Genomic DNA, 24,426 nt, shown 5'->3' with positions numbered 1-24,426 from the left:
TTCCCCACCCACCAGCACACAGCAGAATTTCTGCACCCTTCAAAGCTGCTCCAGGATTGCAAAACCTTTACTAGACACTAAATTAAGCATTCAAAGAGATCAATATTACTGGATTAACAGTGTCGTCTCATACATGTTTCCCCAGAAGTAAGTTTCCATACACTCAATGGAGCTTACTCCCTTGTAAATGTCATGAGGCTGCAATCCTAAACACAACACAAAATCTGCTGATTTAAAACGAAGTATTTACATTTACGGGTTCTATGCTTGTGAACTCAGAAGACCTCCCTCCTTCTGCTTAAGTGTTAATCGCTGGAGTGAATCCATGGTGCCAATGAAACACTCAAAGATAAATACAATTTTAGTGTTTGCACATCAACTCAAAAAGGAAGACTTCCCTTGTTTCATGGTGCATTTGACAATCAGATACTAGCAAACAACATTTACTCTTTTCCCATTTCCAGTGACTTTCAGATGACAAAATCTGATTACTAAAAGCTATTAAAAATGCCTTTATAAAGATTTAGAACAAAAATATCGAGACACATAAGCATAAGCACTTCTTCCACTTACATTGCTCCCTGCTGTACTGCTGGTGTCTTCTTTGGACCTGGGTATCTGGACCTGTTTCAGCTTTCCCAATCTCTGCTGACTGGTCGTGACTAGACCACAATGAACTACTACAGTGTAAGGTAGCACCTGCTTGCTGCAACATATCAAGTCTAAAATCGTTGGATTCTCTTGGTTCTAGAATACTGTGTGAACAGTTTGAAATACTCCCGGAGTTTCCATCTATCCATTTTGCAGAGTATTTAGGAACTTGGGAATCAAATTGTGGCAGTAGCTTTCTCTCTCTCTGATGTCTAAAGCCAAACAGCTGATGCTGTGCTTGCTTCGAACTTTCAGTATCCAAATCCAAATCTTTGTTTTGTGCATACTGTATAATCCAGTTAATTTTTTTGCTCAATATGTTTTTCACTTCTGCATATGTGCTCTTGGAGAGTTTTGACTGTGGGCAACTCTGGTTTGCTATTAAGTGGAATTTCTCAAAACAGTCTCTGTGTCCCCTTAATGATCTTGTATGCAGAAGATCAGACTTTGGTATTCCTGAGGGGAGAAAAAAGTTACAAGTGAACACTGTAATTCAGTTATATTAAATTGTAGGCTGCAGATATTTTAAGAAGAAATCGGCACTCAATGAAGACTAGACACAGGTTGCAAGGACACAAGGTTGATAAAGAGGTAATTTTCTGTATCTCATAGTCACTTAATTTTTCTCATAAGCAGCTCAAAGAGTTATTCACACCCCTATATAATGAAATAAAATCATCTCCACTTCCACAACCTCGGCACCTAGGAACTACCACAGAGGATCAGTCTAAGCGACTAAGAGGAAGCTAAATATACCAGTGATGGGAGTCCCCAAGTAACAGGACCCACCTGGCATAATGACCAGTTTTGCTTGGATTCAGCATCAAGTATGACTCCATCTGGTATCGTTCAACTTGTTCCATATATCACATATGAAGGGAGCACATGGCACTGTAGTCTAAACCACTGAGCCTCTTGGGCTTGCTGATCAGAAGGTCAGCAGTTTGAATCTGTGTGACGGGGTGAGTTCCAGTTGCTCTGTCCCAGCCAACCTAGCAGCTCTAAAGCACACCAGTGCAAGTAGATAAATAGGTACTGCTGGGACGGGAAGATAAAACGATGTTTCCGTGAGCTCTGGCTTCCATCACAGTGTCCCGTCGTGCCAGAAGCGGTTTAGTCATTCTGGTCGCATAACCTGGAAAGCTGTCTGAGGACAAATGCTGGCTACCTTGGCCTGAAGCGAGATGAGCACCACACCCCATAGTGGCCTTTGACTGGACTTAACCATCCAGGGGTCCTTTACCTTTTACCTACCTTATATCACACATAAACCAAACGGAATCCTATTAAGACTAAGGCAGGAATTTATAGACTACAGGAATACAGCCGTCCAGCTGTGCCCCTATCTGGATAAGGATAGCCTAACTTCTGTCGTCTATGGTTAACATCTCTAAGTTAATGTTTCCAGCAAAAAATGCTAAGTACTATACTGAGATAGCTAGAGTCACTCAGGGCATCAGCGCCTTTAATATGGCACCAATAGTCTTTCACAGGACTGGAAAGTGATCCTTTGTAGAATCACTGGACAGAATCTGTTATCTAAGCACCTTTAAATAGGCTGGATTTTGACTAGGAAAAGCTCTGCGAACATCTATCATAAAGCAGATTATGCAACACATGTATGAATGTGAAATAAAGAAGTGTGGCAGTGCTGCAACTGTAATTCCACCGAGCAAAAAATGTGCTGCTGTTTTCACCAGAAGGACTACAAAAACAATTTTGTTCCATTCTACACATGGGGTTTGTCTCTCATCTATAGGAATTTGTAAAGAATAAATCTAATCTTCCTTCTCAATCTCATTGAGAAGCTCACTTATTTCACATATGCTGCCACCCCAAAAAACATGGATTTTCACATTCTGCACCCCAACAGCCAACAGAAGCTGTGTTCATACATTACACAGAACCCTAGTTGATTCCAGCATGGTCTCACTCCTGGCCATGCAAAGCAAAGTTCATGGTTTGTTTCCCTCAAACAAACCTTGGCTGCTGCTTGTGCTGTGTTTGGAGAAGACTCAAACCAGGAGCATGGAGAAGAAACAAGCCATGAACTCACGTTTGACTAACACAAGAAGAAAAGCTTTGTGCTTCGTTGCTTCTAGCATGGCCAGGAGCAAAATGTGGACTTTTGAGTAAATTCATTAAATTTACACAACTTGATTGCAAAAAACCTCAAAGCTGCTTGTTTCAAGTTAAACCATAGTTAAGCATTATGTATGATGCACTAGAATCTTTATGGAAGTTTTCAATTGAGCGTATAACACCTGCAATAAAGTGACAGTACATTGGCTGAGCAGAATTTATTCTGAAGGACAGCTGACTTTTTAAAATGAGTAAATAATATTTATATTAGTTCTCTCAGTCTACTGTGATTCTGCCACTCAAGCTCATGGTATTGTTTAAAAATATTTAAAGACATTTATATCAATATATTAAATTCAGCAAATACCCTCACCAACACCGTAAGGGACTGTGCCAGAAAATCAAGAAGCAATGATTTCCGGCAGCTTATTACTGTGCAAGCAAATTAGCCTGTGGTACTGCTGGTTCTGAGTATGGAAAAATGCAGTCTTACCAAGACATTTAGGCATTCAGCCATACTGGCATAAGGCATTTAGCCAGTATGTTAACTCTGAAGGATTATCTCCCTGTAGAGTTGTAACTGAACTGACAAGCAGCTCTCAGCCAGCAGCTACTTATATTATGCCTGGGAGGACCCTCTATATTTGAAAAGCTTTAATTAAAATGCTGAAAGGGAACTCATGCCCCAACATATTTCTATCTTGGCTAAATATAAAACAGATGCTTAGAACAGCAAGCATATACATGTAAAGAAAGCAGGAACTAAATCATCTGCTTTTCAAGAAGTATTTCAGAACAGGTGCAGATGTATTTTGAAGTAGGCATTTATTCTTTTCTACAGCCTTCTACAATGGAAGATCTCATTATATGGAACAGCCAGCATCAGCTTTTGTACCCAGCTCATGTTGCTGTGTTACACAATAGCTGCTGGGCTTGTTTTCTCTTTGTGTGCAAGTCTCTAATCCAAAGAGCTATGCTAGCAGCTGGGCAAGTTCAAAGAGCCATGAACAGGCACACACACAGCTTTGATGCCAGGACTTGCCAGCTAGCTGTTAACATCCATCGCCACCCTTTCTCCAGGTTGGATGGCACCCAAGTTTTTATTTCCTTAGATGCAATTATCCCTAGGTGGCTGATAATTAAGTAAAAGGCCATTTTAGGATTTTGCTTTGTTGCTGTGTGCATGTGGAGAGGTAGATTTTGTAAAGGTTTTTTAACGGATTTCTATCTAACTCAATGGGATGATTAATCAAATTTAAAAAGCAAGCTGTATGGAGTAATTATTCCTTAACTGATTAAAAGAGATGGCTTGAAGTGTTTTTACTGCAAAGTAATAGTGTGAGTGAATTAATCAATTGATCAGAACTTGAGAGCCAGTGTGGTGTAGTGGTTAAGAGCGGTGGACTCGTAATCTGGTGAACTGGGTTCGCTTCCCCGCTCCTCCACATGCAGCTGCTGGGTGACCTTGGGCCAGTCACACTTCTTTGAAGTCTCTCAGCCCCACTCACCTCACAGAGTGTTTGTTGTGGGGGAGGAAGGGAAAGGAGAATGTTAGCTGCTTTGAGACTCCTTCGGGTAGTGATAAAGCGGGATATCAAATCCAAACTCTTCTTTTTGTTTTGTTTCAGGGGAATTGTTACCAAGATAACAGGCCATTAAGATACAGGTCTGGAATGATCATACGACTGCATTCAGTCTAACCCACTGCCTTATTTTATTTACTTATTATAAAATTTCAACCCAACCCCTGCCGCCCAAAAGAGCCCAGAGTGTGAAACACAGCAACAAAGCAATCCAATTTAAAAATAAAACAAACAACACCTAAAAACCATTTGAAAACAGTCCGGTTTCCTTACAGCTAATAATTTGCAGATTGGGAGAACTTTGGAGCCACCTTTGGAAGAGAATGAATAGCAACAAGACATCTTCCCAACTTTGAGCTGAACCTTGTGAGCCCAGCCAGGGTAAGCAGGACACTTGCCCCTGTACTCTGGAACCCGAACAAAGCAAACTGGTTTGGTTTTTAAGTCATTTTTCTTCTCTCCATTTTACTAGCAAGCCAACAAACCCTTCAGAATGCTGCAACAGCACTGTTTTTAAAAACTGTTCTTTGCCAAGTACTTTGCTGCAGGATATAACATAGAAAGTCCTGCACAAACCAGCGGCCAGTGTAGTCCATTGTTCCTGTGACAGCACTCAGAAAAAGTAGAGTGCTTTCTACTTCTGGTACCAAGTAAGATTTTAGTAACAACTACTCAGTATTTATCTGCCCGATCATTAGATTCCATATAGGGCAAACTAGGGAAAGGGGATCTATTTGTTGTTATAGATCAACAATCCTCAATCAGCTTTGCTGCCTAGACTGGTATTTAAAAAACAGCATTGACTGTAGTCTGGTAACCTTTGTTGCCTCAAATAAATATGATGCAAAACTCTAAAGTCATTTGTGCAGGAAGGATATTACTGGATGGAACACCAGCAAATGTTTATTACTACAGAAATGTGTTTAGACTTGTTTACTTGGGACTTGTTCATCTCTTACGAAATACAGTTCATGACAAAATGCACATGCTTCCACTTGTCTTTTAGAATATACAATACTGTACAGAAACGTACAATTGAACTATTATTCTAGGTCAAATTTCTATTGTTTGGAGCCCACAAACCCATTACTAAAGAGAGGTTAAACTTCATATTTCAACACAGCACTGTTTATTCTAAAGACAAGTGGGAGACCAAACATTTGTCAAGAAATGTGTTTTGCAAGACACAAACACGTATTTATGAAGGCTGGAACTGTAACAAAACTGAGAACAAGGGAAATTGAAATCGCCAAGTAAATGCGTGCTTAGAAACGCACAGGTGCTTATTTAAAGACTGGGCAAATGTGAGTATCGGTTAACTAAACTAGCAGTCCTTCAAATCCTGATTATCAGATTATAAAGTTACAAAAAGCTCAAGAGTAAATTACTGTAACTATTTTTTACAGGGCTCACATGCATATAGTACAAGCCCAATAGGTTTGAGTTGTATTCCGATCCTCTCTTCTCCAAACTGAGTGATTTTTTTTAAATTCACACAAACACCCTGTGAGGGAGATGGAGCTTAAAGTTAGCATCTTGCTTAATACCATAAGGTAAATCTCAACGCATAACAGGGATGTGAACGCAGGTTTCGTGTGTCTGAATTAAGACTTTAGTAGTGGCATCAAGCTAACCTGACAGTCATGCTGGATCCTTACAAGTTTTCAGCTCGAAAATATTTTAAACCATTGCTAGGAAACAAGACTAGCAAGAGTTTCTGCTGCACATTGACAGGCTCTAAATGACAGCCAACATTATTATCTGTCTGTGTTTCATTTCCCTCAGACCTCACTAAGATTTTGTCTCTCAACACTCAGTGTTTATATACCTGTGACCATATATTCCATTCCATATATTAGAGGGTTGCTGGGGAGTTTTTGGTGGCATACAAACATTGTTAAATAAATAAAATCTGATATGGGAAAGCTTATGCTATAATAAATTGGTTTGTCTTTAAGGTGTCACAAAACTCAGTTGTTTTTACAGATGGCTACTCCATCTGGCAATGACATAATGTGGTTGCTAAGAAACAGTAGGTTATCCTGCATTTAGATCCTTAAACCCTGAAAAAGTCCAACAAGTGATCTGTATTATTTAGTGATACTTTTGAATTTGTCTCTATTACTGTAGATGTTTTTTAGTGGATAGGACACTACAGAGAATTTTCACAAATATACTAACAGTTAAAATGTTGTATTTATTTACTACTTTTCTAGTAAAAGAGACATTCTTCCAATAATAAGAATAAGAATTTCCTTTCAGAATTTCCCAAACCCTCAATGGCGCAGTATTATTATTCAATGTTAGGCTACACTTACCTTCAATGTTTAGCTCAAAACAAATGTGGCAGAAGGAGAGAGTCTCTCTTTCTGTTCCTAACTTGCACACGCTGCAAACATTATCATCGTTCAAGTCAATGTTAACAAACTGCTCTTCGTTCATAGTGTCCCTAAAAGAGAAAATGCCCTGTTACCCAGTGAAGGCTGAAGAAAACCACATCCTAGCACTAACCACAACCTAAATTTGAACATATGGTAATACACCTGAGAGTTTCTATTTTCCATTTCCCATAGATTTAAAACTGAAGCCTTATTTCTAGACATCCTTTATTCTACATTTTCATAATTTCAAGCCTACAGGATTAGTATCCTCCACATTTGGTTTGCTCTACATGGCCTAAATACTTTAAAACTCACTGAGCGAGTGCTTAAATTATATGCTCTTCTGTAGTTCTCTAACCTGATATGAAAGGAAAACAATGCCCTTTGACATGCTCACTATGTTTTTCCTGTGAACAATTAACTGTATTTAAGGATTTAAAATATTTGTGCCAATTCAATTTGGCAGTCACTGATGTATTTTGCATTCTTGTCACTTGTCTAAAAACATGAACACATCACAACTTGCAGTTTTTATTTTAATATTTATATTCCGCTTTCCACTACGTAGGTCTCAAAGCGGCTTACAGCAATAAAATATACTACACACAAAGTTTACCCCACAAATTAAAGTTTAAATCTAAAGTTTAAATCTAAAAAAAGAAAAGAAAAATGTAAAACTTCTGAGAAGCATCCAGGGTACAAAGGCCTCCTGACATAAAACAGTTCTGACCAGATGTCTGAAACTCAGTAGGGGCAGTGGCTGTCTTAACTTCTTGTGGGAAGAAGTTCCACAGAGCTGGGCCCACAACAATGCCTCCAAAATCATCTGAAGCCTATACTGTACATGTTTTGCCTTACACATTTTCCAAACACGGCTGGCACTGTGAGTATTAATCTGGAATAGTTAACAGGCTCGATCACATCTCCTGTGCAATACACTAGTGTTGTAATTACGGATTGTAATGTCATTTGGCTTGAACATCCTGTTTAAACTACATTCAGTATAAGGCTTGGATTCTGCAGGGACAACCATGCCGAATAATGTATGACGATGATTTTCAATTCATCAGGCTGCTAATATAAAGGGTAAGTTAATGAAACCCAGCATCCTCTGTAGTAAATTGAAATTGTTTCTCTCTCAAACTGTTCATTAGCTATGAAGAGTCCATTAACTATGCAGAACATTCATTTGAGTTTTACTTAAGGCCTTCAGGAGATTTGAAATACTCTGTTTAATACCCACAGAAACTAAAACCAGGATTCTATGAGGCTGGTTTTCCTAGAGAGGACTAGGACTGCATACACACTATACATTTAAAGCACCCCCACCCCAAAATAATATGGAAACTATTCCATTAAGGGTGCTGGAAACTGTAGCTCTGTGAGGCGTAAACTACAACTCCCATGGGGTATTGTTTTTTTATTATTATTATGTTGTGTATTTTGTGTTTTGTATACTGTATACCACTATGTGATCCTCAGATGAAGGGTGGTATATAAATTTATTTTGTTATTGTTATTATTAATCATGTGTATGCAACTTAGGTCATCTTTTTACAAAAAAGAAATCAAAACAAAAGAATATAGAGAACTGGCCAATAGTGCTTTCTGTGATTATCAACCTACATCTTTGAGAATCAAGGCATCACACTGGCTCATCTTCCAGGAGAAATACATGTCACCCTTAATATTTTTTTCAAATTTGCTCGCTTTGACAGAGCCAATAAGGATTGTCCTTTCGACAAGTCTCCCTTGTCTTAAAAATTAAACAGAAAATAAAGCTAACTTCTTATCCCCACTCCCTGAAATGGTGCTGGCTGTGGCAAGGGAAATGGACCTAACACATGCTCAGAGTCACACGTTTTTCAGTAGAAGTGGTAAATCTGCAGCACACCAAACCTTGTTCGATTCCAAAAACCCACCAGCCCAGGCAATAGTCAGGGATGAAGGGAATTGTGCTCCAGCAGTATTTGAGGGTAGCATGCTCCTCATCTCATCATTAAGCAGGTAGGGTGGATTTTGAATGCTGTTGGGTGGTTTTTGTGGATCAACACTTTTAATGGATTTGTATGATTGCTGGCACTGCAAATTGCTTGGGTAGTCCTTTGTGTGAAGCAATACATAAGCAGAATAAATATAACCTAATCTCTGCCCTACAAATTAGCAATTGCGTTCAGGTGCTGGGATCGTAATTTTAGTTTCAAAATTAAACCATGTCACTTAATTAAATAAGGCTGCTCCATTACTCACTCTGCCTCCTCGGTACTATTCAGAATATTCTATTAGCTAGAACCAAGTGGGAGTTTCAGGGCTATGAGGCTACCACCTTGCTGACGCTAAGCAGGGTCTAGGGCCAAGTTGCTGCCCAGATGGAGTGACTGCCTGGGAAACACATCTATGCTGCCTAGGGGGAGGGGTGGGTGTGTGCAAGTAAATAAAAATAAGTGAAGAACCACAATTAAGAGCGGAAGGTTGATGGGGAAGCAATTAACATGCAGGGAGAAGTGGATTCTGAACAGCCTCAACATTTCCTCCATGGCAGATTTCACAAGCCACCCAAACACTCCCCCTCCCTCAAAAAAACTAGTCATAAATATGGCTCCAGCACTGCCAAAATCTACCAGGATGTTGATTTCCCTAAACATGCCTCCACACTACATTCAGTATATGGCTTGGATTCTGCAGGGGTGACCATGCTGAATAATGCACAGTGGTGATTTTCAATTCAATTCAAGGCTGCTAATATAAAGGGTACCTCACTTGGCATGCCTATTCCCTTAGTAAACATACATATTATTAACGCCTCTTAAACTATATATATATATTATATTTGTTGTGGTTGTTTAGTCGTGTCCAACTCTTCGTGACCCCATGGACCAGAGCACGCCAGGCACTCCGTCTTCATATATATACATATATGTGTGTGTGTGTGTGTGTGTGTGTGTGAATTTTAAATAATATATATATAGTATGTAGTTATAAAAACATGTTTGTATGTCTGTGTGTGTGTGTGTGTGTGTGTATACACACACACACACACACACACACATATACACACATATACAGTGGTACCTTGGGTTACATACGCTTCAGGTTACAGACTGCGCTAAAGTGGTGCTTAGCTAAAGTGGTACCTCAGGTTAAGAACAGTTTCAGGTTAAGAACGGACCTCCGGAACGAATTAAGTTCTTAACCAGAGGTATCACTGTGTGTGTGTGTGTGTGTGTGTGTGTGTCTTCATTCACACACACACACACACACACACACGTGTGTATTAATAACTCCTCTTGAACTACACACACACACACACACACACACACAAAATAAATAAATATTCTCCTTTAAACCTGCCATTTATCCACTTCCCACCGAGGCTCATCTTAATACCCTCAAACAGCACCCCCCCCCTTTTCTAACCAATGCAAATATCATTGTCGTTAACGCTTCCCCCTTAAACCGGGCCCCTCACCAACTTCCCACACATCGGGACCAAACCTAGTAATACCTTCTCAGCAGGAACCTTTTTGCCCGTTTGCCCAACAGCCACGGGGGGGGGAGGGGGGGGAGCGCCCCCCTCTAACACTCAGTTAACCCTATAGTCGCCGTTCTCAACGGCGCTCCGACACCGTGGCTCGACCCGCGATCCAAGAGCATTGCCTGAGGGCCAGAGCTACCGGGGAAGGAGGTCACAGGGAAGCCCTACGCCGGGAACAAGGGGGTGAAGGGAGGGAGGGAGGCCGTCCCCGCGGGCCCTGCCGCCTGAGGCAGCCGCCTCGCCTCGCCTCAGGGCCGGCCCTGGTCGAGAATAACCGTCGGCGGCCTCGGAAACCGTCGCTTCCCCTCACCGTGTCCGCGCTCCGCCCGCCGCGTTCCCGCTCTTGTCCTCCGGAGCAGCCGAGCACCGTCTGAGAGGAAAAGGCGAAAGACGGGCTCCGCTCGGCCTCCTCGCGCCCGGAGCCCCGCCCACGCCCCGCCTTCTCGGACTGGACCATTGCGTGCCACAGAAAGGGGGTGCGCGTCTGTGTCCTCATTTTTTGTATACGCGCGCGCGTTTATTCGTTTTTTCCCCTCCTCTCGCCTTCCTAGTCGCCTTTATCTGCTCTGCTCGCGTTTCTTCCAGAAAGCGGCCTGGCTTGACTTCTGTCCGCACGCAAAACATACAAACACCCCCCGAACACCAATGGGCCCGGCCGGGAATAGCCGTCGCGCGCTGCACGAGAGTGCAGAGACATACAGAAAAAAGTGCAGAGTGGCGCGCCGAACCTCAGTTTCTGGGTTCTGTCGGTTGCTTTCTTCCTGCGGGGAGAGCAGCATAGCTGTCAACTTTTCCCTTTTATTGCAAGGAATAAGAGAATTTCACTTAAAAAAAGGGAAACGTTGACAGCTATGGAGAGCAGAGGGACGGGCTTTGCAGAGGATGGAGCGCAGGGCTGCAGCAGCCCACGGGGAAGGTCTTGTTTGCAAGAGCCCTGCTTTTCAAATAGGATAATTCCTAGTGAACCTAGACAAAAAGCAGAGACATCACCTTGCCAACAAAGGTCCGTATAGTTAAAGCCATGGTTTTCCCAGTAGTGATGTATGGAAGTGAGAGCTGGACCATAAAGAAGGCTGATCGCCAAAGAATGGATGCTTTTGAATTCTGGTGCTGGAGGAGACTCTTGAGAGTCCCATGGACTGCAAGAAGATCAAACCTCTCCATTCTGAAGGAAATCAGCCCTGAGTGCTCACTGGAAGGACAGATCCTGAAGCTGAGGCTCCAATACTTTGGCCACCTCCTGAGAAGAGAAGACTCCCTGGAAAAGACCCTGATGTTGGGAAAGATGGAGGGCACAAGGAGAAGGGAACGACAGAGGACGAGATGGTTGGACAGTGTTCTCGAAGCTACCAGCATGAGTTTGACCAAACTGCGGGAGGCAGTGGAAGACAGGAGTGCCTGGCGTGCTCTGGTCCATGGGGTCATGAAGAGTCGGACACAACTAAATGACTAAACAACAACAACAACAAAATTCCTACTGAATCGCTCCCTAAGCCAGGGTTTCCCAAACTTGGGTCTCCAGCTGTTTTTGGACTACAATTTCCATCATCCCTGACCATTGGTCCTGCTAGCTATGGATGATGGGAGTTGCGGTCCAAAAACAGCTGCAGACCCAAGTTTGGGAAACCCTGCCCTAAGCCATTCTAGGGAGCATTTAATGAAGAGGTAAAACGAGAGCTCGCAATATGTATTTTTGTGCTTTTATGCTGCAAACTGGCCTGTGATCCTCAAAGAACGATATATAATCATAATAATAAATTTTATCTATAACCCGGCCCTCCCTGGCCAGAGCCGGGCTCAGGGCGGCTAACACCAGTAAAATTACAGTAAAAACATAATAGGGAAAAAACCCAATTTAAAATACAGGTTAAAATGCAATTTAAAAACAACAACAAGCGTGATTGGAAACAACACACACACACACACACACACAGAGTACTAGCAAAGAGAAAATTCCTGTTCTCTCTCTCTCTCTCTCCAGGTCTTATTTCCTATATGAACATTTATTGTACTTACTCAAAAACCTTTAAAAACTTCAATATGTCTGTGTGCAAGTGGCTTGGGCATGGGGCTTGCTGCATCGAAACAGAGGCTGAGAGGCCCTTAAGCAGTTCAAGGTTCTGCTACAATGTGGGATATGTGCAGAGGAGGGCAACCAAGATGATCAAGGGTTCAAAAAGCAAGCCTTATGAGGAACGGTTGAAGGAGCTGGGCATGTTTAGCCTGGGGAAGAGGAGACTGAGAGGAGACATGAAGAGAAGCGATACGATAACCATCTTCAAATATCTCAAGGGCTGTCACATGAAAGATGGAGCAAGGTTACTTTCTCACATTCCAGAGGGACCTGAACAAATGGATTCAAGTTGCAAGAAAGGAGATTCCCACTCAACATCAGGAATAACTTTCTGACAGTAGGAGCTGTTGGGCAGTGGAATGGTCTCCCTCGGGAGGTGGAAGACTCTCCTTTATAAGGTTTATAAGGAGAGGTCACTTGAAATTCCTGCATGGGAGGGGGTTGGACTAGATGACCACCAGGGTACCTTCCAACTCTACGATTCTATGATGCTATTACAGTGGTACCTCGGGTTACATACGCTTCAGGTTACATACGCTTCAGGTTAAACACTCCGCTAACCCATAAATATTACTTCAGGTTAAGAACTTTGCTTCAGGATAAGAACAGAAATTGGGCTCCGGCGGCGTGGCAGCAGCAGGAGGCCCCATTAGCTATAGTGGTGCTTCAGGTTAAGAACAGTTTCAGGTTAAGTACGGACCTCCGGAACAAATTAAATACTTAACCCGAGGTACCACTGTATTTTTATGGTCCGCTCCCCTGAGCACTGGAAGAGATTTACAATGGTACCTCGGGTTAAGAACTTAATTCGTTCTGGAGGTCCGTTCTTAACCTGGAACTGTTCTTAACCTGAGGTACCACTTTAGCTAATGGGGCCTCCCACTGCTGCCGCCGCACAATTTCTGTTCTCATCCTGAAGCAAAGTTCTTAACCCGAGGTATTATTTCTGGGTTAGCGGAATATGTAACCTGAAGCGTCTGTAACCCGAGGTACCACTGTATTTTTTATGAATGGCTTGTGCAGTGAAACCTCGGTAACCCTCTATTCACAGCATGGCGTGCTATTCTATAATGTTTCTGTCTCTGCAGCTGAGAGATAAGGGGAAACGGACACTTATATGCGTCATGGGAAAATGACTCCGGGGAAGGAGAGGAGGCAGGAGGAAACTGCCCGGATAGAGAGGCGGTCACCCCTCTGGGGTTTTCCCTGACGTAGTAGTCGGAGAGAAAAGACGGATGCTGCTTGACACTGACTTAGACCGTGTGGGTCCCACGCTGTGACCCAGCGCAATAAACCACTTAAATGCCTTGTGTGATATTTATTTCTTGCATTGCTAGCCCACCTTTTTTCTCCACGCAGCTCAGCTTTGCAGCTCCTGTTGGCTCTTTCTTTTCTTTTTTTATAATTTTTATTAAGTTTTCCATTTTAACAATCCAATCAGATCACATTAAATATTCCAGATTATACAAATACATACCATAAAGTCCAAACATTTTGCCAAATTATAAATTTTTGTTGGGGCTTCCCATGCTTCAAGTTCAGTGGGGTCCAATCATCTTATGTTTCTACTGCCTTGAGTTTCCAATAGTTCCTTCTTTAAATCTTCCTGTTGTTTTCCTATCCTTCCTTTGCTCCTGTTGGGTCTTTCAACCCTGCCGGCAAGAGATCCTGCTGGCCAGATCCACACCCTGCATATAAAGCACACGACGCCCCCACAAAGAATCGTGGGAACTGTAGTTTCCCCAGCACGCGCTACAATTCCCAGCACCTACACTACAGTTCCCAGGAGTCTTGGTGGCAGCGAGAGTCATGTGTTTTAAATGCCTGCTGTGGATCTGCTCCCTTCTACTAGACGTCCTCCAGCAAGCAAAACAGAGGGTGCAGAAAAGGGGAGGAGGAAATTGGGGGCAGACTTCCTGGGAGGTGCAACATGACAAGGCACCCATCCCTCCTCCTCCTCCTCCCCCCTTGCAGCCCAATCTTTTTCTCCCACCCATGTGGAGCCAGGGTCCTTCTCCCGCTGTTGTGGGGTGCCTCAGGGTTCCATCCTCTCCCCCATGCTTTTTAATATCTATATGAAGCCGCTAGGAGAGATCATCAGGGGGTTTGGGCTGGGTGTTCATCAGTATGCAGATGATATCCAGCTCTGCCTCTCTTTTAAATCAGAACCAGTGAGGTGGTGAAGGTCCTGTGTGAGTGCCTGGAGGCGGTTGGAGGATGGATGGCGGTTAACAGATTGAGGTTGAATCCTGGCAAGACTGAAGTAATGTTCTTGGGGGACAAGGGGCGGGCGGGTGTGGGGGAATCCTTGGCCCTGAATGGGGTAACTGTGCCCCTGAAGGACCAGGTACGCAGCCTGGGAGTCATTTTGGACTCACAGCTGTCCATGGAGGCGCAGGTTAATTCTGTGTCCAGGGCGGCTGTCTACCAGCTCCATTTGGTACGCAGGCTGAGACCCTACCTGCCTGCAGACTGTCTTGCCAGAGTGGTGCATGCTCTAGTTATCTCCCTCTTGGACTACTGCAATGCGCTCTACGTGGGGCTACCTTTGAAGGTGACCCCGAGACTGCAATTAATCCAGATTGTGGCAGCTAGACTGGTGACTGGGAGTGGCCACCGGGACCACATAACACCGGTCCTGAGAGATCTGCATTGGCTCCCAGTACGTTTCAGAGCACAATTCAAAGTGTTGGCGCTGACCTTGAAAGCCCTAAACGGCCTCGGCCCAGTATAACTGAAGGAGCATCTCCACCCCCATCGTTCTGCCCGGACACTGAGGTCCAGCTCTGAGGGCCTTCTGGCAGTTCCCTCACTGCGAGAAGTAAGGTTACAGGGAACCAGACAGAGGACCTTCTCGGTAGTGGCCCCTGCCCTGTGGAACGCCCTCCCTTCAGATGTGATGGAAATAAGGAGCTATCTTATCTTTAAAAGACATCTGAAGGCAGCCCTGTTTGGGGAAGTTTTTAATATTTAATGCTGTGTTGTTTTTAACACTTGATTGGAATCCGCCCAGAGTGGCTGGGGAAACTCAGCCACATGGGCGGGGTATAAATAAATTTATTATTATTATTATTATTAACATGGATGGTTCTATTCACCCTTCTCATTTTTATCCACACGGGAAGCTGCTTATACCAAGTCAGACCATTTTATCCATCTAGCTAGTACAGTCTACACGGACTGGCAGCAGCTTCCCAGGTTTCCAGGCAGGAGCCTCTCCCAGCCCTACCTGAATAGGTGCCAGCAGGGACTGATGCCAACCCTGGACCTTCTGCTTGCAAAGTAAATACTCTGCCTCTGAGCATAGGTTGGGCTGAGAAGCAGCGACTGCTATGCCACACTGCCTTGTTCTTCTGCTAAATTTCTCCTGTGCAAGTGGCAGACAGTGATTGCGCCACCTTTGGAGTTGAGCCTTTGCGGAAGACCCACACTATTCATAGCTTGAGTTGCGCAAACTGTTCACTGTGAGAAACAAGAAGAAATCTTTCCTGCCTCCTCTTGTGTAGCCTGACCTCTTCCATGAAGCCACTTGTGTTTTCTGAATTAACGGGGTTGAGAATGACAACAGTATTGTCTTTGTTGTTGTTTAGTCATTTAGTTGTGTCCGACCCCCTGGACCAGAGCACGCCAGGCACTCCTGTCTTCCACTGCCTCCCCCAGTTTGGTCAAACTCATGCTGGTAGCTTCGAGAACACTGTCCAACCATCTCGTCCTCCATCGTCCCCTTCTCCTTGTGCCCTCCATCTTTCCCAACATCAGGGTCTTTTCCAGACAGTATTGTCTAGCATTCCCAAATATTCCTTTAATCTGCAGGAGTCGCACAGCGCAAGTGTTGAGACTGTTTTTTATACCCACAAAGTATTTCTACTCTGCTCTTCAGCAGAAAAGACTCCCTAGAGCTTATACAGAGAAACTTTTAAAAAGAGGCAGCCTCAGTTCTCAGGCTTACAATCTAAACCAGAGGGTCAGCAAACTTTTTCAGCCGGGGGCCGGGCCGGTCCACTGTCCCTCAGACCTTGTGGGGAGCTGGATTATATTTTCGGGGGAGGGGATGAACAAATTCCTATGCCCCACAAATAACCCAGAGATGCATTTTAAATAAAAGGACACATTCTACTCATGTAAAAACACACTGACTCCCGGACCATCCCTGGGCCTTAGTTTGCCTAAAGGTAAAGGTAAAGGGACCCCTGACCGTTAGGTCCAGTCATGACTGACTCTGGGGTTGCGGCGCTCATCTCGCTTTATTGGCCAAGGGAGCCGGCGTACAGCTTCCGGGTCACGTGGCCAGCATGACTAAGCCGCTTCTGGCGAACCAGAGCAGTGCACGGAAACGCCGTTTACCTTCCCGCCGGAGCAGTACCTATTTATCTACTTGCACTTTGACGTGCTTTTGAACTGCTGGGTTGGCAGGAGCAGGGACTGAGCAACGGGAGCTCACCCCGTCGCGGGGATTCGAACCGCCGACCTTCTGATCAGCAAGTCCTAGTCTCTGTGGTTTAACCCACAGCGCCACCCGCATCCCTTAGTTTGCCTACCCATGGTCTAAACGACACATCAGACCCTTCTCCGTAATGCTTCAGTTTGGTTATTTTAGCACTTTATGTAGTGATATGTCTCAAATTTGGCACATTTGTTAATCAGTATTTTTAGCTCTTTTTATGACGTCATATTCGAAGCAACCAAGAAATCCATCGCAGCAAACAGTAATTATTAGTGTGATGTCATTGCAGCATCAGACCAATCAAAGCATCCCGGCAGCAAACATTTAACAATCCAAGAATCCTGCTTGAACACCCATCTAAAAGCAGGAAGAGGATTCTGACAAATCTCTCTGACAAGTTTATTGCGCCACCAAAGTGGTACCGCTTGCATTTTCTAATTGCACTGCTAATAAGGAAGGGACACAGGGCAGAGCATCTGAAGCTGATCTTCAGACACGACAGCTTTGTAAGTGAATAGGCGGTTCTTAAGGTAACCAGGTCATAGACTGACAAGACCTTTGAAGATTAACATTAGTCTGCTCAGTTGAGCCCAGAAACAAGTAAAGGTAATACAAGCCTGAAATAATTTAATCCAGCAGCTGGGCCCCAGTTAAAATCCTAGCTGTGTTTTGGATCTGTTGTTTTCCGACTGTCTACAAGGGCAGCCCCACACAGAAATGCAGCAACAATGGTTTGCCTGTGGCTTTCCAGATGTTGGGCTCCAACTCCCTAGCCTAGCCAGTACATCTGGAAGCTGTAGTCCAGCAACGTCTGGGCAGCCAGAGTCACCCACACCTATAATTAAAGGTAAAGGGACCCCTGACCATTAGGTCCAGTCGTGACCGACTCTGGGGTTGCGGCACTCATCTCGCTTTATTGGCCAAGGGAGCCGGTATACAGCTTCCGGGTCATGTGGCCAGCATGACAAAGCCGTTTCTGGCGAACCAGAGCAGCGCACAGAAATGTTGTTTACCGGTACCTTCCCGCCGGAGCAGTACCTATTTATCTACTTGCACTTTGATGTGCTTTCAAACTGCTAGGTTGGCAGGAGCAGGGACCGAGCAACAGGAGCTCAACCCGTCATGGGGATTCGAACCACTGACCTTCTGATCGGCAAGTTCTAGGCTCTGTGGTTTAACCCACAGCGCCACCCGCGTCCCACACCTATAATTACAGTGCAGTAAATATAGTATAACAATATAACCCAATACCGTACATTCAGCTGTAGTATAACCAAAATGGTCAAAGGCCTGGAAACGATGCCTTATGAGGAACGGCTAAGGGAGCTGGGCATGTTTAGCCTGGAGAAGAGGAGGTTAAGGGGTGATATGATAGCCATGTTCAAATATATAAAAGGATGTCACATAGAGGAGGGAGAAAGGTTGTTTTCTGCTGCTCCAGAGAAGCGGACACGGAGCAATGGATCCAAACTACAAGAAAGAAGATTCCACCTAAACATTAGGAAGAACTTCCTGACAGTAAGAGCTGTTCGACAGTGGAATTTGCTGCCAAGGAGTGTGGTGGAGTCTCCTTCTTTGGAGGTCTTTAAGCAGAGGCTTGACAACCATATGTCAGGAGTGCTCTGATGGTGTTTCCTGCTTGGCAGGGGGTTGGACTCGATGGCCCTTGTGGTCTCTTCCAACTCTATGATTCTATGATTCTATGAACTCGGGCGTGAATGACAAAGGCCAGGTCCTATTTCTTTTATGAAAGGTTGCTATTGCCGCTTCTTGGCGAAGCTGGTAAAAGGTGCTCCAGGTCACTGCGACCACCCTAAAAATCAAGGAGTTGCATCCTGTCTAAGACTACTTCCAAGTTGCAATTGCAAACATGGTTCTTCCAGGGAATGCAATATAGCTTGCTTGAATTAAATTTCAGCTTCTTGGTCCACATCCAATCCTGTTCTGACATGATACATCAGTCCGGGGAGCATGCTAACGTCATGTATGCACACAGAGTGATGACATCACATGGCCTCGGACCCCCTCAATCATGGGGGCAAAGTGCTCCTGAAAAAGGGACATGAAGATATAATCCTGATATAATAAATGCACCAAAAGAAAAAAAGGCAGAGCATCAACTCCACGCTTAAAGGGCAAATGGTTAGGAGATCAAACCTATGTTCTAGGATCCTGCAAAAAACCCCACCCATTTACCATAACAGACTCCATAACAGACCCAAAATACAGGTATCGCATATTAAAAGGCTCAGGGGGACGCAGGTGGCGCTGTGGGTTAAACCACAGAGCCTAGGGCTTGCCGATCAGAAGGTCGGCGGTTCGAATCCCCGCGATGGGGTGAGCTCCCGTTGCTTGGTCCCTGCTCCTGCCAACCTAGCAATTCGAAAGCACATCAAAGTGCAAGTAGATAAATAGGTACCGCTCCGGCGGGAAGGTAAACGGCGTTTCCGTGCGCTGCTCTGGTTCGCCAGAAGCTGCTTAGTCATGCTGGCCACATGACCCGGAAGCTGTATGCTGGCTCCCTCGGACAATAAAGCGAGATGAGCGCTGCAACCCCAGAGTCGTCCACGACTGGACCTAATGGTCAGGGGTCCCTTTACCTTTACCTGGGGTCTGAGAAACTAACCATAGGTTACTTATATGTCCCCAATACGGGCCAAGTTGATTTTCTTGAGAGTTTTATTTCTTTTCTATAAGGATTTCAAGAAGGTCAAATCATTGGAGATCTGAACGATTGCTTAAATCCTGTGGTCAACCGTAAGGGCTCTTGTACCAGAGCCCTAAAGCCAGGTGAAGCCCTGACTAAGCTTCTGCATGCCGATAATTTATGCGATCCCTGGCGGCTGAGTCACCCTACTGACAGGGAATTCACGTCGCAATCCTACAGGTATGGTTCAGTGGCACGTTTAGACTATATTTTAATATCTGAAGATCATTGGTGTAAAGTGTCAAAAACAGATATAGGCAGTGCTTCTTTCTGGGGGTATGCAGGGGGACACGTACCCCCCTAAACATTTTGTGAATCTAACGGGAGAAGAAACTAAAAATTTTAGCATAGTGAATCATCAGTTACGTTGCTATCCCTCATTTCCCGTCATGGTGTTTCCTGAATCTCAGGCGGAAGCGGGCGTTTAATGTGTGAAGCAGTGTGGAATAATGAACTTGTCTGATAGATTTGGACTTCCAAATAGACAAATCCTAAGGGGTTTTCAAGAGTACCTCTCAGAAAAGAAGATTCCACCGTCTCTTATGCCTCTTTTAAGCACAGTCATTTTCAACAAGTGAGTGTGAACGTGGCTTATCTCAGATGAATTTATTGCTGACTCCAACCAGAGTCACTGCATTTAAACACTATAGCCAGCTTAATGTTTATAAAATTGGTAGGCGCTCCCCTTTTGTGTTTGTTTAAGCCTTCAGTGTATGTAAATTCATGGTTTTTGAAAGGACGACATCTGGCGACAGACACCAGAGGAACAGGAAGATGTGGAAGTTACTGTGAGCTATCAGCTGTGGAATAGGAGGTAATGCATGTTCTCTGCACTTTTGTCCATTTCCTGTATTCATTTCCCCTGATTTGAACTATAAAATGGTGATTTTCTTGAGTCAAAATCAAAGTACCCCTAAACATTTTTTTAGGAAAAAATCAGCGGATATAGGAATTAGTCATACCTCGTGTTGCGTTTGCTTCAGGTTGAGTGTTTTCAAGTTGCGTCCCGCGGCGACCCGGAAGTACCGGAAAGGGTTACTTGCGGGGTTTTGCTGCTCACGCATGCACAGATGCTCAAAATGACTTCACGTGCATGCACAGAAGCGGCGAATCGTGACCTGCACATGCGCAGACGCGGGTTGCGTTCTGCTCAGGTTGCGAACGGGGCTCTGGAACGGATCCCGTTCACAACCAGAGGTACCACTGTATTTCCGTCTCAGACCATGCCCCGATTTCTATAGCAATGGACTTGCTAACGCCAAGTTTATTTCGCTGGGCTTTTGATTCTCTCTTATCAACAGACAAAATGTCAAGAACTAAAGTTTTACTTCCTAGAAAACGCTGTCCTGAATGCTAAAATCTTGCCCCTATGGGATGCCATGAAACCCGTCATCAGAGGCCAATGTGTAAGCCAAGCTGGCAGGGGGAGAAAGGAAAGGAAAGGAAAAGAAAGGAAAGGAAATTGAGAACTTTACCTCAGTCTAAGAACAGAATCCAAACAGTGGAAGGACACTGCCAGTGGAAGGGAAGGCCTCATTAGGAAAAGCGCACCTCAGTTTAAGAACAGTTTTAGTTTAAGAACGGACTTCCGGAACAGATTAAGTTCGTAAACCAAGGTACCACTGTAATCTAATTCTGAAACATTTTTGGTGAATGCTGTTATGTGAGGTTGTGTCTTTTGTAAACTCCTACAAATCACATGCCACATCTGAGCCTATTGCCAAGGAAATGAGCTTCATAAGAAGGGACAGAAAACCGTTTACCTTGACCAGCATCTTAAGACCTCCTCTCCGCAGCACAAGGAAAAACAACAAATGCCCATTTTAATGAAGTAACGTGCCATATGGGTCCTTGAGTAAATATAAGATACGTTTATTAGGTTTGATGGACTTCTTGGCAGCATACATCAATAAAAACCCATGGTTTCTTCACGCTTCCGTACAAGCTTGAAGAAACTATGAGCTTGTTATCAAGCATGAAATTAAGGCAGTACTAAACATAATTTTTAAGCAAGCGGAAAATTTCCATTTTCAACTCTTCTCATTCTGGCTAAAGACAACCATCATGTTTCCATCAAATGAAATGAGCCCTATGGCTTTGTATTTTGTTTAAACCGATGCAAATCTCTGGTTTTGCTAGAAAGATGAGACGATGCGCTTCATATTAAGTTATTCCATCTGCTTGCAATTGCACCCTGCGTTTACGCCGCAAAGGAATGAGATCCTACAAAAGCAAAGTTTCAATTACACAGCAGCTTCTGGCAGCCTGAAAACTGGGCCTGGCCTGCTGCTAATGGAGGAAGAGAATAGGAAACCCATTTCTGTTCCTTCCATACATGCTCCTGAGATGGGTGGCAGGAAAGATTGAAGCACTCTTTTCCCCCATCTAACATTTGTTAAAAAACCTGAAGCGTTTCTGTTAGGGATTGTAGGAAAAGACCTGCCAAACAAGTTGAAAAACATCTTCATGTATGCAACAACGGCTGTGAGAGTTTTAATAGCACAAAGATGGAAGATCGAGGAAATCCCGACTAAAGAATTATGGCAAGAGAAACTGATGGACGATGCAGAACTGGCAAAATTGACACACAAGCTACGGGACAAGGATCCCTGTGACTTTAAAGACGAACGGGAACCTTTTACAAAGTATTTAAAGATGCAACAAAGTGAATTGGACTCCTTGGCAGGTTTTGAATAAACACTCACAAACTTTTTATTGATAATAACCAGTTAGACAAATTAAGGATTTATACAATGTAATATGCAGAGAATAGCGTTTATAGAGAAAGCAGAGATTGGAACTGAGGGAAGTCGGGGGGGTGTTTTATGGGAGGGAGGGGAGGGCGAAAAATGGGGGGGAATTAAGGATGATATGTTTTAAGATAATATGTTCTGTTTAAATTCCTAATAAATTTTTTTTAAAAAGAAGAAGCACACATCCCCAAAACAGGACCTGTCACTCCTCAGGTATATTTCTGGTCCCCACTTCCATCTCCCTCCAGGTTAGCTCCCACATTTTGCAAAAAAATAAATAAAAATGGAATAAATTCCTGGCAATGCCTGCTCTGAACAGTGAACAATAACTTCTCAACTCATGGCTTGTACTGATGGTGAAACGTCCAGATGTTGACCTTAATTAAATGAATGATTAATCTAGTCCCAAGAATGTCATGTCCGGCACAGAAAGAGCAAACCATTTTGTTTTCATGTCCCTTGCTGACACCAACCTCTTTTTAACAGAGTGTCTTTTTAATAAAAGTGGAAGTGCCCTGTGGTGGTTTAGGCTTATGGGCGACCTTTGCAGACGTGGGTTCGAATCTCCACTTGCTCAGTGCGTGACCTTGGGGGCCAGTTCCTTCCTCTCTGCCTTACCTTCACGCCAGGGTTGTTGTGTGGATTAAGCAAGGAGAGAGGAGAAGCATATGTTCATTTTTAAAATGTTATTTCATAAAGTTTACACACCGCTTGATGGCAAAAAAAAAACCAACCCAAAACAATACCTCAAAGCACGTTTACAAAAAAGATAAAATCATAAAATCAGGAAAAAAGTTTCAAGGCATTAAAACATGGAAAATTTTAAAATATTAACAAATTAAAATTCCCACCAGTGTTTCTAAACACCTGGGTAAGCTACCTTGGGATACAAATGCAGTAAATAAGAAACTGAGTATCTTAAGAAGTGTGCGTGCACACAAAAGCTCATACCAATAACTAAGTTAGTTGGGCTCTAAGGTGCTACTGGAAGGAATTTTGTTATTTTTAAATTTTATTTTATTTTATTTTATTTTGACTACGGCAGACCAACACGGCTATCTACCTGTAACTAGAATAATAAGGGTCTGTCATAAAGAGAGTCTGGGTGAAATCAAAAGCTTCCTTCCGGGATCTAAGTGGGATGTTTTGAAATCCCACAAGAGTTCTGTAAGGGGAAATTAGAGTCTAGAATCATAGAGCTGGAAGGGACCTGCGGGGTCATCTAATCCAACCCCCTGCAATCCAAGAATCTCAACTAAAGTATCCCTGGCAGATGGCCATCCAACCTCTGCTTAAAGTTGGATGCTTATAGTTGGCCTTGGTGAAGATTTGACGTTTTCATCTCTAAAATGTTTTTGATTCAAGTTCCTACTGAAATGGGGCTGCATTTTAATGTTGTACTAAATCTTGTTTTTAAGTTGTATTTTAATCCATTGTTTTTACCTGGTGTTGTGGCACTGTGCGTTAAACCACAGAGCCTAGGACTTGCCGATCAGAAGGTTGGCGGTTCGAATCCCCGCGACGGGGTGAGCGCCTGTTGCTCGGTCCCTGCTCCTGCCAACCTAGCAGTTTGAAAGCACGTCAAAGTGCAAGTAGCTAAATAGGTACCGCTCCGGCGGGAAGGTAAACGGCGTTTCCGTGCACTGCTCTGGTTTGCCAGAAGCGGCTTAGTCATGCTGGCCACATGACCCGGAAGCTGTACGCTGACTCCCTCGGCCAGTAAAGCGAGATGAGCGCTGCAACCCCAGAGTTGGCCACGACTGGACCTAATGGTCAGGGGTCCCTTTACCTTTAGCCGTCCTGAGCCCGGTCTTGGCTGGGGATCATAGCTGTCAACCTTCCCTTTTTTTGCAGGAAATTCCCTTATTCCAACGCCGTTTCCCGCTGCTTCCCGCTACTATCCTGGATTGTTAGACTGTCCCCAGGACAGGTGAGGCTGCTGATCCCTTATTTTCAAAACTGAATGTTGACAGCTATGCTGGGGAGGGCGGGGTATTAATTAATTATAATAATTATTATTATTTATTAAAAACCTCCAAGGAAGGAGAGCCCAGGGTCCAAAAGGGGGGAAGGCAGAGATTCACCTTGAGGGGTGAGAGCCACCGTTTTTTTGCAGTGACAAGTTTTGGCAGTGACAAGTTTTGCCAAGTTGCAAGGCTAGAGGCGACGCCTCGTATCCCTCCCTCCCTCTCTCCCTCCCTCCCGGAGGGACCACT

The 24,426-nt window shown here is 44.0% G+C and overlaps 1 protein-coding gene across 1 annotated transcript; it reads right to left on the bottom strand.

The window, feature by feature from the left end:
* Positions 1 to 508: 508 nt before the first annotated feature.
* On the bottom strand, positions 509 to 10,689 carry LOC308486424 (protein EURL). The gene is made up of 3 exons (XM_081023267.1): positions 10,543 to 10,689; positions 6,635 to 6,765; positions 509 to 1,107 (listed from the first exon to the last, which is right to left on the bottom strand). Exons 2-3 carry the CDS (start codon positions 6,756 to 6,758, stop codon positions 524 to 526), a joined length of 708 nt encoding a protein of 235 aa, XP_080879393.1. The 5' UTR covers positions 6,759 to 6,765; positions 10,543 to 10,689; the 3' UTR covers positions 509 to 523.
* Between the last annotated feature and the right edge of the window lie 13,737 nt (positions 10,690 to 24,426).

Source organism: Podarcis pityusensis, assembly GCF_964106645.2.
Source record: "Podarcis pityusensis genome assembly, chromosome: 10".
NCBI lineage: Eukaryota > Metazoa > Chordata > Lepidosauria > Squamata > Lacertidae > Podarcis > Podarcis pityusensis.
The sequence above is the reverse complement of the archived record's forward strand: the minus strand, read 5'-3'. Positions and strand labels throughout refer to the sequence as shown.